Below are 14,066 nucleotides of genomic sequence, written 5' to 3'. Positions count from 1 at the left end.
GATGTATACTATTCACAAAGCAACACTTTGAAACGCCTGAAAATAAGACTCGCACATGCACCACATTTTTCCTTATTTGGTCACATTTCTTGTTTATTCTACTTTGTTGGTACTGTACGTATCACGCCATGCTCGTTGTTGAAAGCTAACGAACACGTCACACTCATCCCAGCCCCGGTAGAGACCAGACGTGTGGAACACACTCTCGTTCGTCGATCGTGACATATCGAATCGTGAGTTCAGTTTTATCATTCCTCAAACATATCATAGCTTCAAGTTTAAATGAACGTCCAACTGGTCTCTCCAGTTGATATCGGATAGGGGGCGATGATGGAGTTTGCTACGTAACCACATACATGTATTTTTACGTAACGTAGAGAAAAGCCTTTCTTATTACTAGATTTAATTGAAAACATCATGTAATTTCCTTTGAGGAGGAGATTGTTACGATCGTTTAGGTCTATATCTCGATCGCGCAAACTTGGGCTCCGAGCAATTGAGAATACAGGCTTGTGATATTCATAAAAGATCTTGTCTCGAGAAAGGGATGGGCCAAAGCGGGGATGTGAAATACGCTTGTGAGATTCACACGGAGGCAAAGGTGAGTCCCTATCTCATAGTTACTATTTGATAGTCAATATTTGCGAGGCACGACTACAGGTGAGGAACCCCTTCTTCTAGGCGACAATCTCCCTGCGATCTCCTTGGGACCTAAATTGGACGTGTGTAAGACTTTGCTTCGTCATTGGGAATATCGTGCAAAACGTAAATGTGTGACTGAAACGAAAACAAGATTCGTATTTCATTTTAGAAATTCGTTGGAAGCTCTATCTAATCAGTCGGTCACAGGGCAGTCGCAGCGAGCTTGTCACCAGAGTGGAATGGAGGTATAAGAATCTGTCATTGTAATCAATGGACGCTGCCATGTGGGACACAAGTAGCTTCTCTACGTTCGGCCTTATGTAGTAAGGTTGGGTGCTGGCGGGACGCTTACACTCTATATTGACGTAGTAGTAAAAAAGTACGTATTGGTTGACGTTGGTCAACCTCTAGTTGTTTTAAGAGAATACCTATTTAGATGTTTCGCAATAGAATTAGAAACAAACCAATTTTCATCATACAATCTATAGGAGTGCCAACAGGATGGAACAGTTTGTGGGCAAATGGCGGCAGTCTACTATGGACTTCGAGAAAATGAAGGCACTGTATGCTAAGATGGGTATGTATCTTTGTAAACTTTTCCGGGTTTCCTTTTCGTAGGTTATATAAAGGTTCCATGATACATGTATAGTATCATCTGCCATACAGTTTGGGTTCTGAAATTTGGCTCTGCTTGAGAATATATGTTTTACTTCAAAAGGTGCACCTGAAGCTGCACTAGACGGGCAGAAAGAACACTGGAAGACATCGTACATAGAAGTGGCTGAAAACGGTACTCATTGGAAGGTAGGTTTCTGTACTTCATACAAAGTATTTAACTTGTTGGGTACTTCACGATAGTCAAATCAGCGACGTACGTAATCACACGAATCTCAATAATTCTCCCTTATCAAAATGCTAAAAGAATGAAAAACACAATAATGATTAGAATTATCAACAAATAGCAGACTAAAACAATTCACACGTATTGCGCTGAAATATTTATCCTTTACTGATTATATCATGCTTTCTCTAGTATGGCAATGACAGTGCACCAGGTGGAGATGCAACCGTGACGTTTGACATGGCAGAGAAAGTGTGCAACCGCACCGGCAAGGGAGGTGTCATAAAGGTAAAAAAACGATATATGATATAACAACTGATATGATGTAACAACTAGGCTAGATAACCAGCATAACTGCATCACTAGTACTACTCTGAAGAACACTTATAATGTTATATCACGCTGTTCGATAGCTATTCTATAGCTAATACTCACAGAATAGTGAAAAGGAGACATGACAAACATCGCAATAGTTTTGTTGTTGTTCTTGTTGTTATCTCAGAGCACCTTTGAGATGAAGGGTGACACAGAAATGGTCATACACAACCCTAATGGTCTCAAGTTGACCGCAAAGATGGCTGGACACGAGATGAAACTCGTAAGTAATGTAGCCACGTATCGTCATCTTTAAATATCTTTATCACCATGTATCTATTACAACACTCTTTGAGGTAACGTGCATCTAATGTTGTTCTGATCAAAGGGAATGATCAGTTTTCCTGCTTTAATTGTAAACAACAAATTTACAACCGGTTCCCAAACTATAACGCAAGCCTGTATCATTGTAGCAACAAACACTGGTCGTTGTACAGTTATCTGATTGAATGACTACTATCATCCCATGTTATGTCAACAGACCCAGACTCTTGATGACGTCAGCGTGGACACGGTGTACACGAAATCGGAGTGAGAAACCATCGGCATCTAGTCAACCATCAACAAAGGCCTGGAATACTTGGCTTTTTGTTTCATATTTTACCTACGGTATGGTTAGGGCAAGGAGCTTTTATCAGGTAAAAGCTCCTTGGTTAGGGTAACTGTAATTATTTAGTTACGTTGAATGTACGTGTAAGGAAAGGAATCGCCTTGTACAATTGTCATATTAACAATATCAAGTACTATTGGATTTAGTTTGTTTAGAGCACATAGAAAAATAAACTATCTCGATTCTGCTACTATATCCTTTTACTTCATATGCACATTGGCGTGTAAACTTTGCCTTTTTCACTCATACGAATTTCCTTTGTGTGTTTCATTTTATCCAAAAATAATGGATTTCTGTTATATGAACTTTCTCATATGTATTAACAAACCATATTGCTATTATACAGTCTCTATGCAATGTCTGTTGGATTTAAAAAGGAAAAAATCTTCATGTAAATGATGCTGAGAAATGGCAATGTGTTCATATGATGCAGTTTCAGCAACAATGTTTCAACAGTATGTAACAACATCTAATCGAGAATATACAATCATGTACACTCTGCCCAGAAGAATCTTTTTCATTGACTTTCGTGTAGATTATATGGTCTTTGCTGTCTATGCAAAATCAAATACATTGTCAAACAGTACTCAGTATATTTTCAGGTATCAATAAGTCATGGTATTATGACAATCAAGTTATAGAAGAAGAAAGGTCTTAGCAGAAATGTTCTGTTAAACCACTCATGTATAGAACTCTTCACGATAGTGGCAGTGACTCAAAAACAACAACATATAAGATAGAATGGCTTTTCTTCCATACAATATCTATGGACTCAGCATTGTTTGATGATAGTGTAATGTAACATTTACAGATATGATCATCAATATCAGAGAATAGGTAGTTTGTCTAACATAGCTCTTCAGCTGACCGTTCCAGGTTGGCGTACTGGTGCTCGTCATAATGATTCAGCATAATGTGATCCTAAGAAAAAAATCACAGTAAAAACAATGCAATTATGATAGATCACCACAATGTCACTGACTATACAACCATTAAACTTCGGAAATCGAGACTCTGTGACCTATTTATTGGCATTTCTTCACCAGATATTATGAAACTTCATCTATAAACAGGACTTATGTCTGACAATATTCCATGTCATATGATTCATGCATTTTTACAGTCTTCATAACAACAATGTTACAGTCATCGTAGCATAATTATTGAATAACTAATCTCCAGCCAAACAAGTGAGTACTTTTATGCCTGACCCAAAACAACTGAGGGCCCGTGCCACTACCTACCTTCGCGTCCATTATAAGCTTTGATAAAGCTGCCGACAGCTCTGAGAAGGGTGGTCTTTCGTCGGGTACAAAATGCCAGCAGTTTTCCATGATGAAATATCTGTGGGAAGATGATTGTTGGTAGAATGAAGACAATGTACATGACTAAGGTTGAAAAAGGTACGGTTTCTTCAAATTTTATGAACTGTCTCTCAAAAGACATCGGTTTTTCTGCTTGGTGTTGAGTTGCGTTATACTGGTGCTCAAAACATTTGGGTATCTATGGACATTTACATAGATTACATGTGACAAAAAAATCAAATCAAAATATGTTTTCCATTGCTACCTTACGCCTATCAGACATTTACTGAAAGGATCTGTTTGCAAATAAAAAGAGTTCGAACTGTCATAAGGAGTTAATCACAATTTCACAAGCGAAAGAGTGCTACAGAACAGACTATGGAAATGTATGTTGTAACGCTATATTGATTGGGGTCTCACTAAATACCGAAAACAACCGAAAACAACCGAAAACAACTTTCACTAAATATCGAAAACAACCGAAAACAACTTTCACTAAATACCGAAAACAACTTTCACTAATTACCGAAAACAACCGAAAACAACCGAAAACAACTTTCACTAAATACCGAAAACAACCGAAAACAACTTTTAACTACCGAAAACAACTCGACACAACCATAAACAAATGACAATCATTTCAATGGGTTATTATTTGATAATTTTGATTTTATTTTGGACAGAAGTTAGGCTAGGACGACCCATGTTATTAATTCAATATTAGTAATAATAGAGTCAACGATCTCCTTTGCCTTTTGGAATATATTAATGTTCGAATTCAGATTCACGGATCCTGTAAGTATCCTGTATGTTATAAACGGGGACTGCTTGGTTAACTCGCAAACTCATCAATGGATATCTATACTACTTGGCATCTATTGTGTAACTCCAAGCAGAGGTTACGGTGGAGCAGTAAATCGCAATCACTACTATCCCCCGACAAAACTGCTTCGAAAATGGGTTTGCTTATCAATTATTGTTGAATCTGCCTGCTGCGCATTTACCTCATGTGTACTACATTTTCTTCTAGCAACCAAAACAATCTAGTACATTTCTTGCTCAATTTTAACGCATTCCGCTATCACAACAAATCGGTTTAAATGGACAAACCGCAAACGTGTATCACCACAGAGGCCCCTTATTCTGGATTAAACTAAATGATCAAAATAAAACAGTGTGTGATAGAAAGGTGTTTCCACAGTCTACTTCCCCTTTGCTGCAAAAATCCTCCAGAATCACCCCATTCTCTCCCTCGGCCAAGGAGAAAATAATGCAAGGGATAGTAACGAGTAGATGAAAATAAAATAGCAATAAGTAGTTGTTTAAGAGTCATTTTCCGGCTGTTTTGGAGTTCTGATCGGATGTTCATGCGTGTTTTAGGAGGTTTCGAGTTGTTTTCGGTATTTATTGAGTTGCTTTCGGTATTTATATAGGTATTTTCGGTATTTATGGAGTTGTTTTCGGTAGATATCATATTGTTTTCATTGTTTTCCGTATTTTACGGGTTGTTTTCGGTTGTTTTCGGTAGATGTCAAGTTGTTTTCGGTTGTTTTCGGTTGTTTTCGGTTGTTTTCGGTATTTAGTGAGACCGTTAGTTTCTATAGGCTTACAGATCGTCTGTACAGTGCGGTGGCTTCTGTAATATCAGTCCTCTTTGAACCTCATCAACAGCTCGCAGGGCTGTCATGGTGGAATACGGTGTAGAACCTATGAATAACAAACAGATCAGTTACAAATTGATGACTTTGCTAAATGAAGCGTAAAGATACGTTTGTTATCAAAGTTAAAAGGTGTCATGACATACACAAACCTCGAGTTGTTTTGAAGAAAAAAAATGATACTTACCTAGTGTAACAATTTCGTAAAGGAGCACACCAAATGACCACACATCGCTTTTGGTCGTGTACAGTCTCTCTATGGACAGCGTCTCGGGCGCCATCCAGCGCAGGGGTAGCGGTGTCTGTCAAATAAACACGATATCAGACTATTCTCTTCCAATATTATCATCTTAGTTGCCACGCATATACAATATACTCAGATATCTAACATGAGATACATTTTCCTGATAATATAATTACTATGACAACTTTCACATCATCAACAATAGTCCCTAGTTTATCAAAATGTGTAATCATATCAAGGGGTTTTGTAGTTTGTTAAGGGTAGAGACAGAAGATGTAAGTGTTGGTCGAGGTCCTCGCCGCTGCAAGATAGATAAGCCACCACGCATCAAAAAGAAGTTTGTACACATGGAGATCTGCTCGGTACTTACGTCTTTAACTTTCTTGTATTCCGGTCCATCCCTTGCCAGACCAAAGTCAGACACTTTACATGTCTTGTGCTCTCCGACTAGAACGTTTCTGGCCGCGAGATCTCTGTGGATGCACTGAAAAAAGGAACATTCCAAAATCATATCGAGTTGCTATTTGGTGTATCTTATTACCCGGATGTCTAACCTTGAGTATCTTGTCATTATTATTTGTTCCTCTGTTTATAGATCTGTATTATACATTATGTTTATACCTTCGTTAATGCTACACATGTAGATCAGAAATGTGTACACCTAACGAAGGAAGACATGTTCAAATACCTTATATCATCAGCTGACCATGATATACTGGAAAATCACTTCAAGTTTGTGTACGCTTGTTTTAAGAGGAGAAAAGATGCATGTAAACTATAGTATATGTATTACTTTCGTTTACTACCTTTTGTATCAAACTGACTGCATTTAGCCCCAATGGGGAATGAATATGCAATAAACTTCATTGCCATTGTCATTATTTGTCTTTAACGATAAACAGCGCACCTGCTTGGATGCCAGGTAACACATCCCCTTGGACACCTGCCAGGCGAATGAGATGAGGTCAGTATTCTGCAGAGTCCTGCTCTCCGTGTGCAGGTTTGCGTACGTCACGTTCCGTGCAGCTCGGTCTCTTCTCAAGAACGACAGAAGGTCTCCGTTGGGCACGTATTCCACTACCAGCATGACCGGATCTAGATGATGTTGACAGTAACGTAATGATATCAGTGTTTTCATATATCAACATCGAACGTCATAATTCATTATTGACGCTTCTATGTGGAAATGATATAATAATCTTTATTGATACGACAAAAGTACAGCGACTTTCGTAAGGTCTACATGTATAACAGCTACTTACAGTGCAACTAAACACACATATTTGGATATCTGCAGGTATGAATAAATCAACATATAGGCCCTATTATAGGGTCTAGCTTGTCATTTACACTATTGGTAAATGTATACTCAGAGGAGAGGGACATTTATTTGCATAATTGACATGTATGACACATGCATCGAAGTTGACTATCCAGTCAGTAAAATAAGATCAAAGGGGAATCACCTGATTTTGTACAATACCCTAGCAGAGTCACGACATTCGGGTGGGGGTCCAGCAGTCGCATCATCATCCTGAGTTCCTTCAACATGTCGTCTCGAACTTCAGCTGACGCGTGGGCTGGAAAATTAAATGAACCATCGACATAAACTGACCGTAAACTAAACTCAACGGGATGGATTCCCTATGAAGAGTAATGGGAGTATCTTTATTTGTAGCAAATTGAATTTATACCTTACAATAAAATGACATGATTGCTGTCCATTCATAGCCTGGAATCCAGCCGTGAAGGCCATACCCGCTCTGATCTACCCCATTGCGTTTGGGGTATAACTGTCACGACTGTAACCCAGGCCAGTTCATCCAGCGTAATCGCCAAACAGATCCGACAGTGGCATATTATAGTATCATAAGCTGGCCAAGGAGTGTCAATTTTTCACTGTGGCTTATGATACCACCGTAGGATCTGATTGGGAATTACATGAGCGTACCTTTTACAGTTTTGACGGCAACAATTCTAGACCCCGGTTGATCGTGGATGAAGTGTGCTTTCGCCTTGTGCACCTTTCCGAACTGCCCCTCCCCTAGCTGTTCAAGTAACGTTATCTGGTCTTCTTTGAACTCCATGTCCCTCTCCTCCGGGGTATAGTCCATGTATGATTCCGTGATATGGGTGTCACTGTCATTGTGGTCGGTGATGTCGTCGTTTCTATATGGCAGATGAATCTACAACACAAGTACATTATCAATCTGATTCATCGGTTTCCTTTTTAAAATGACGTGATACAGAGATTCGGTTTTGTACTGAAACTTCAAGAACTCGCAACAAAAGAAAGCTTTGCAGTTAATATTTGAGCGTGGCCGTTGTACCTCAGACTGTCCGCCATGAGTGTCTGCACCCTGCAGCAGGAACTCTTCGTCTCCATCCGGTTGCCTTTGAATATTCGAACGCTCTTGCCCAGCCCTCATATCTTGCGACTGTACACAAGAAAGGAAACCACAATGTCACCACTTTGACGTTGTGCTGTCATTTATCAATTGCAAACCTAGCTACAACATTGATTATATACAAAGTACACTGAGAATGTAAACCAGAAGGCTAAAGCAATGTAAACCAAAGCAACGTTGTCTTGTGTGTCTATCGTACCTCTCTTCGATCGTTTCCTACTGGGCTTTGCATGTTGCGTGCCGACTCGGACACACTCGTACTTTGCAATCTTACGGCATGTCCATCTGTAGTTCCATTCAGTGGTTGCATTACGACCAGGTCTATCTCGGCCTGGTCATTGTCCTTTCTCTTGTTTACCTGCTGAGGCGATTAAAACATTCTCATAAACCTTTCTCTGAGCAAATAAGATTTTATGACAATCTATGGGCTATGAAATTATTCACACACAACGTCAAAGTAGTTGCTGATCTTACCAAATGGCAATATCTCTTCATGAAGTATACGAAGACAACACAGACTACGCAGGCACTACATCCTAACCCAACTAGTAGGGGCAGTGAGAGGCTGGTAGTTCCTGTTTAGGAGCAATAGGAAAAGGACTTTTTAATGTGCATCATGGAACAACAAGAAGAAACCTATAACAAAGATGATATAATCGTTTCTCATTATCAAATGATGATAACACACAACAGAAATAGAGTGAGATTTGGACGGTGGATTCTAAATTCTAAAAGAGGAGGGGGAAAGCAACGCACATTATAAAGTGGAATTTAACAGACCATCTCTACAACTTACCAATTGTGGGTTGCAACATCAGCCTTCTACTGTCCTGTCCGAATGTGTTTGTAGCTGTGCACTGGTAACGTCTGAAGTCGTCCGGCATAATGTTGTCTATCGCAAGCACCATGGCGATTCCTCTGGCTGAGATCACTTGGTACGCCAAAAACCTAGACCAGCACAAGGAGAATCGTTATAAACTTCAACGTAACATCGCAACAATGTAACATCGTGAACTTCAATCTCTAAATTCTTCTATGAGTTAAAATAGACACCATCTAAGACAAGATAGAGAAAAGCAAACCTGGCTTTTGTGTTGTTGCTCCAGAGAGTGGTTCTGTTTCCGTCAGATTCCGTCCATGACCAGTACGACCCGTTGATGGTAGGGTCTGCCTCCACATTGCATCTCAGTTCTACTCCAGACCCAGCCTCTGCATACACGACGTCACTACTACGAACGATGACTGGCTTACCTACATGGAATATGACATCAATAAGTCATGGTTGGCATTGCGGAGTAATAGTCATACATAATGACCATACAAAGACAAGACAGACGCCCACCAGAAAACAACAATCTATCTAATCTTGCCAAAATGTGGAATGATTTGTTTGATAGAGGATAGAGATGTTTGGGATGCATTTGCCATTGAATGTATTTGTGACCTACCTGTAACTTCGATGAACACTTCCTTTTTATCCAGCCAGTCAGACTGGACGGCGATACAGATGTATTTACCAGACGTTGCGTAGCTGACAGCGGGTACCACCAAAGGGTTAGACAGATGATCACCGTTGCTGTGGTTTGACCAAATAATGGTCGGAGCTGGATTTCCTTCAGCAACGCATTTAAGAGTTAGCTCGGATCCCACCATCACTCTTCTGTGCTGAACATTGGTCAGGATTTTAGGTGGATCTGATATGAAGAAAGCAATCATTCGTCAATTACTTTCGTCATTCGTCAAATAGATGTTCCAAATATTGATGATGATGATAAAATCAAACCGTGACATTAACATGGCAGTTCATCTGTCATGGTCTGTATCCGTGTCTGTATCAGAATATAGTGCCATTATAACCACCCTTCGGTGTAACACACCAGCATAAGATAGATAGCATACGATTTAGGTACATAGCATAAGAGGGGAGGTAAGGAATATACATCAGCACCCCGGCATCATCTTATCCTGAACAGTGACTGGGGTGGTTACTGACCACTTTTGACCTGGTGTTTACGTTACACTTTCAAAACGTTATCATGAAGACCAGGGAATGTAAGCAATGACAAATGCAAGAATAGCGAAATAAAGATGATGATGTCTTCACAACTTACAAAGAACATCAACTGTCGTCTTGTTAGATGCTGAGGCGATGGAGTTGTCAGCAGTACATATGAAGGTCCCACCCTGGTTCCTTGCAATGGTGCTGATATGGAGTTCAGGCTGGTTCAACGGCAGAGGTACACTGCGCGGACCGTGCCATTCGATAGTCGACGGTGGATTGCTTTCTACATTGCATTTTATTGTTACGGTACTGCCTTCTTTTACTTTTACAATCTTGCCCTCTTTTGTCATCTCTGGTGATGCAACGACGATACTCACCGATGGAGCGTCTACATTGGCAAAGAGAGAATCACAATTAGATACAATAAGGGTATCCAAATGTGAGACATTGGCCATTTTCTCAACATTATAAATTAAAGGTTTCTGAAACTCACCTTTATGGCAAAAATGCCTGCTGTCAAAACATATTGTAATTCCTTACATAGTAGAAAGTCATACAATTAAGCATATGACGGTTTTTTTTTACTCACATTGCACTTCCAATGTTATGTGTGTACTCAGATCACGCAGCAGTTGGGGAAACCCTGGCTGCGATGCGCTGCATGTAACGACTTGGCCATGGTGCTCTCGTTGTATCCTAAAAGTCACTCCTATCTCGCTGACATCTGTAGAGCGGGTGTATGCTTCCAATGGGACTGAACCCAGGGACCATGACAATATCGGCCGAGGGTGACCACCGCGGCTAGTACAGGATAACGTCAGTGTGTCTCCCTCTCTGACAGGATTACTATAACCAGTGATAACAGGGGCTCCTGCCTGGGCTGTAAGTGATAATGTTGAATTAAAGTTATAGCCTTTGATACAAAAAAGCCATGGCCGCAATAAAACAATATATACTACCTCATTATTGTACGCAAACTCAACTGCTCACAACACCTCTTAGCAGAATTGCAAGTCCCTAGTTTACTCTTGGATTCGTTCATTTATGTTTCGCGAGGAATTGAGTTACATGTCTCATAGACTTTTCTGTTGTCTGTTGCTATTGTGTTATGACTGTGCAGACAAGTACGTTTTTATTACGGAAATATGATGCATAACTTTCACATACTTTTCTTTCTGTTTCAATGTTGCCGTCATGTTGGCACAGTACCAACGTGTAAGCCACAAAGGATTACCCACCGTACGTCAACCTTTGTAAAGCTGTCTTACCAAAACAGGTCTGTGGTTTCTGTTGACAAACTTATCATGCCCTGAGACAGTAAACAATCCCATCGTTCTCAGCGAATTGAGTTCAAAGTTGAATGCTACCTGAATTGTTTTTGAGTCGCCTCACAGCGGTTCCACCTTCGTGAACCCGTCTTACGTAAGCGTGAAAAACATGTCTGTGGTTTCTGTTGACATGTCTGGTCGGATAGTAAGCATTCCCAGCATTCTTTGCGAAAGTACAAAGTCGTAGACAATTTGAACATTGTTTTCAAGTTGGTCAGTTAACGCCTACAGGATTTAATAGATTACTGATACCTGGACCTTGTTTTAAGTCACCTGGCTTATATGCAGTAATATCACAATACTTACATAGCATACATACCAATCCAATATGGATCATTGTCCATGCAAAATAATGATCACAATGACATGATGGCAATGCTGATAATGACAATTATGACAATGTAGATGTATATAATTTCTCTGAAAATTCAGAGAATCTTTACTCAAGGTAAATAATCTAAGCGAAAACGTTATATTCAAAATGTTTATCACTAACAACATTTTGAATCTCCATCCTGAAATGGCGTGCTTGTGTGTATAACATAGTACTGAGTGTGAGTACTAAAATACTTGGCAAAAAGACTGTAACTCACTGAGTACTGTCAGCATGGCCTCCGCTGGTTCACCTCTGAACTCCCTCACCCAGCAGCGAAACATTCCATCGTCCTCTGGTTGTACAGGGTTTATAAACAGGTTGTACTCTTCCTCACCACCTGTCACAGAATACCTCGGGTGGCCAGAGTTTCTGCCCTCGGTACAGAAGTGGTAATTCGGTGGACAGAACCATTTTACTGACGTACTAGTCATTTCGGAGTTAATTTTGCAGTAAAGAGTCGCTGTCCCATTGACCACGGCGTTGGTGTCAGACGGTCTGATCACATAGTCCACATGGTGGCCAGCAGACAGGAGATTTCTTCCTAGTCTCGTTTGCAGCACTTTAATCTCGTTGATAAATTGTGAGTTGACAGATCCTATTTGAACGGCCATCAGAACGGTAACGACTGACAAAGTAGTCGTTGAAATGACTGGTAAGCCCATCTTCATACTTTAACATGTTATGTCGACTGAAAGTATCTTTATGAACAGGAAGTTGGCCAATATTCGACGTCTTGAAGACAAGTTCCTCTTTCGTCTGGGTTTCAGCTGTGGTGATTTAAATCACTCTGGTCTTTCTTCTAGGAGTTTTACTAATCTTTCTGAGCTATAATTTCTTACCTTACAACGGTCTGAGAATCTTCTGTTTGACGCGCAGCATTTGAGAACAGGCTGAGGTGACGGAAATAAATCTGTGTCTCACTTCTAGCTGTTAACTTGAACGTAGAAGTGAAAGGAGAACGTGCGTAAATTTGCAAACAATGGGAACGCCATCTTTGGCAATGAGCCAAAGGTGACACCATAAAGTTTCAAAATCTTGATCTTTATGATTTTCATTGTACCTTTTATGTTCCTATTTGTGCATTGGGCTACGTTAATATTCGAAAAACGGATAGAATTCTCCCCCAATAACTGCTGGTGCATTTTAATCCAAAAAGGAATCAAACAGCAAGGGAAACATCTAGATTACTAATAGGAAACATTTATGTTGAAGTTCAACCCTACCACGGAGGGCGATCATTGGTGGAAAGGTTCCCGCCAAACCGGCTAGGTTGTCAAGTAAATCATAAACCTACAAACGTATGAATGAGTCACTGATAATCTCGATTGTTATAATATTGATGATAATCGTATTTTGACAATTTTGTTTATTTCTCATTTAGCACAAAAATGAAATATTGCTTGTCATGTCATCGTAAACAAACTGAGGTCCACAATCATATTGCAATCTGTATTTTATAGACGATTACAATATGATATACTCTTGACTACAAGTGGTCAAGTGTTATGTCATGTTATTCTCTGATAGAATGTTCCAATAACCGTTGTCAACTGGCAACCCTACAATCTTCGGTTCCTGCTTCAAAAGGTTGCTAGACATGCCGACAGCTAACTTTCTGTGCCTGTGTACAAATTTATAAATACACCAACACACTAGATGGGATTTAGTAATTTAACCCATGTAATGTGGGTTTGTGGTTAGTCAATGGGAAATATTGTCGTTGTTCATGATTTGTAACCAAAGTAAACAAGCTTATGGTTGAGAGGTCAGAGCGTTACTCACACATGACCCTGCCATTGTGCACCTGTCACGTCGTGTGTACGTAGCCTCGGGTGTTTACCGAGAAAATGGTTTCAGTGGTTCATTTGGAGATCTGAGAAGCCAGGTTAAGTTGAGGGAGGGGGCGTGGGGGAGGGGCGCTCGATCCAAAGACTTGCATTAGTATAATTTGATTAATTTAAGTCGTATTTGATATATCTTAATTTTATTCAAGAAATTTTCTTTTTTCTTTGTCTAATCTTATTTGGCTTTTCTGTAGCGCTATAATATAAGTTATTGCACTTGATTTCAGCCCCAGTATGTCCCTGTCTTTGTGTACCGTATATCTGATGATAAAAGAAAACAGCCACAGTCCTCAACACGACAGGAAGTGTTTATTAGTATTCTTTAAAAAAAAGAGAAAATTCCCAACTTGGTGAGATACTAGATGCTGGTCACTTTGTGTGCTCTTCGTGCACAGGACAAAAATAGTCCCTCCCTCTGCCAATCACCAAACATC

General features: G+C 39.9%; 3 protein-coding genes across 3 annotated transcripts; 1 reads left to right on the top strand and 2 right to left on the bottom strand.

Moving 5' to 3' along the window:
* Positions 1-145: 145 nt before the first annotated feature.
* On the top strand, positions 146-2,499 carry LOC118418708. The gene is made up of 6 exons (XM_035824772.1): positions 146-233; positions 1,131-1,219; positions 1,361-1,446; positions 1,676-1,771; positions 1,986-2,081; positions 2,340-2,499. Exons 2-6 carry the CDS (start codon positions 1,144-1,146, stop codon positions 2,391-2,393), a joined length of 408 nt encoding a protein of 135 aa, XP_035680665.1. The 5' UTR covers positions 146-233; positions 1,131-1,143; the 3' UTR covers positions 2,394-2,499.
* A 13-nt stretch (positions 2,500-2,512) lies between these two features.
* Positions 2,513-5,476, bottom strand: LOC118418712 (tyrosine-protein kinase receptor Tie-1-like). The gene is made up of 3 exons (XM_035824776.1): positions 5,383-5,476; positions 3,713-3,812; positions 2,513-3,389 (listed from the first exon to the last, which is right to left on the bottom strand). Exons 1-3 carry the CDS (start codon positions 5,457-5,459, stop codon positions 3,315-3,317), a joined length of 252 nt encoding a protein of 83 aa, XP_035680669.1. The 5' UTR covers positions 5,460-5,476; the 3' UTR covers positions 2,513-3,314.
* Positions 5,477-5,861: 385 nt separating this feature from the next.
* LOC118417559 (kin of IRRE-like protein 3) lies at positions 5,862-12,598 on the bottom strand. Its single transcript, XM_035823152.1, has 14 exons — positions 12,006-12,598; positions 10,674-10,964; positions 10,194-10,472; positions 9,531-9,776; positions 9,165-9,333; positions 8,879-9,030; positions 8,557-8,657; positions 8,282-8,440; positions 8,005-8,112; positions 7,626-7,860; positions 7,141-7,254; positions 6,582-6,769; positions 6,045-6,158; positions 5,862-5,882 (listed from the first exon to the last, which is right to left on the bottom strand). The coding sequence occupies exons 1-14, from the start codon at positions 12,454-12,456 to the stop codon at positions 5,862-5,864; spliced, it is 2,628 nt and encodes an 875-aa protein (XP_035679045.1). The 5' UTR covers positions 12,457-12,598.
* Between the last annotated feature and the right edge of the window lie 1,468 nt (positions 12,599-14,066).

This window comes from Branchiostoma floridae, chromosome 6, assembly GCF_000003815.2.
Source record: "Branchiostoma floridae strain S238N-H82 chromosome 6, Bfl_VNyyK, whole genome shotgun sequence".
NCBI lineage: Eukaryota > Metazoa > Chordata > Leptocardii > Amphioxiformes > Branchiostomatidae > Branchiostoma > Branchiostoma floridae.
Note: the sequence above shows the minus strand (reverse complement) of the source record. Positions and strands in the feature narration are given on the sequence as shown.

Excerpts from the sequence above, each read along its gene's own strand:
- LOC118418708 (XM_035824772.1), top strand. The coding sequence starts at position 1,144 with ATGGAACAGTTTGTGGGCAAATGGCGGCAGTCTACTATGGACTTCGAG. Across the intron at positions 1,447-1,675 it reads AAAACGGTACTCATTGGAAG|TATGGCAATGACAGTGCACC; the intron begins GTAGGTTTCTGT and ends TGCTTTCTCTAG. Across the intron at positions 1,772-1,985 it reads GCAAGGGAGGTGTCATAAAG|AGCACCTTTGAGATGAAGGG; the intron begins GTAAAAAAACGA and ends TTGTTATCTCAG.
- LOC118418712 (XM_035824776.1), bottom strand. The coding sequence starts at position 5,459 with ATGACAGCCCTGCGAGCTGTTGATGAGGTTCAAAGAGGACTGATATTA. Across the intron at positions 3,813-5,382 it reads CCGCACTGTACAGACGATCT|ATATTTCATCATGGAAAACT; the intron begins GTAAGCCTATAG and ends ATCTTCCCACAG. Across the intron at positions 3,390-3,712 it reads AGCTTATAATGGACGCGAAG|GATCACATTATGCTGAATCA; the intron begins GTAGGTAGTGGC and ends TTTTTTTCTTAG.
- LOC118417559 (XM_035823152.1), bottom strand. The coding sequence starts at position 12,456 with ATGAAGATGGGCTTACCAGTCATTTCAACGACTACTTTGTCAGTCGTT. Across the intron at positions 9,777-10,193 it reads GACGACAGTTGATGTTCTTT|ATCCACCTAAAATCCTGACC; the intron begins GTAAGTTGTGAA and ends TCTTCATATCAG. Across the intron at positions 8,113-8,281 it reads TAGGAAACGATCGAAGAGAG|TCGCAAGATATGAGGGCTGG; the intron begins GTACGATAGACA and ends TCTTGTGTACAG.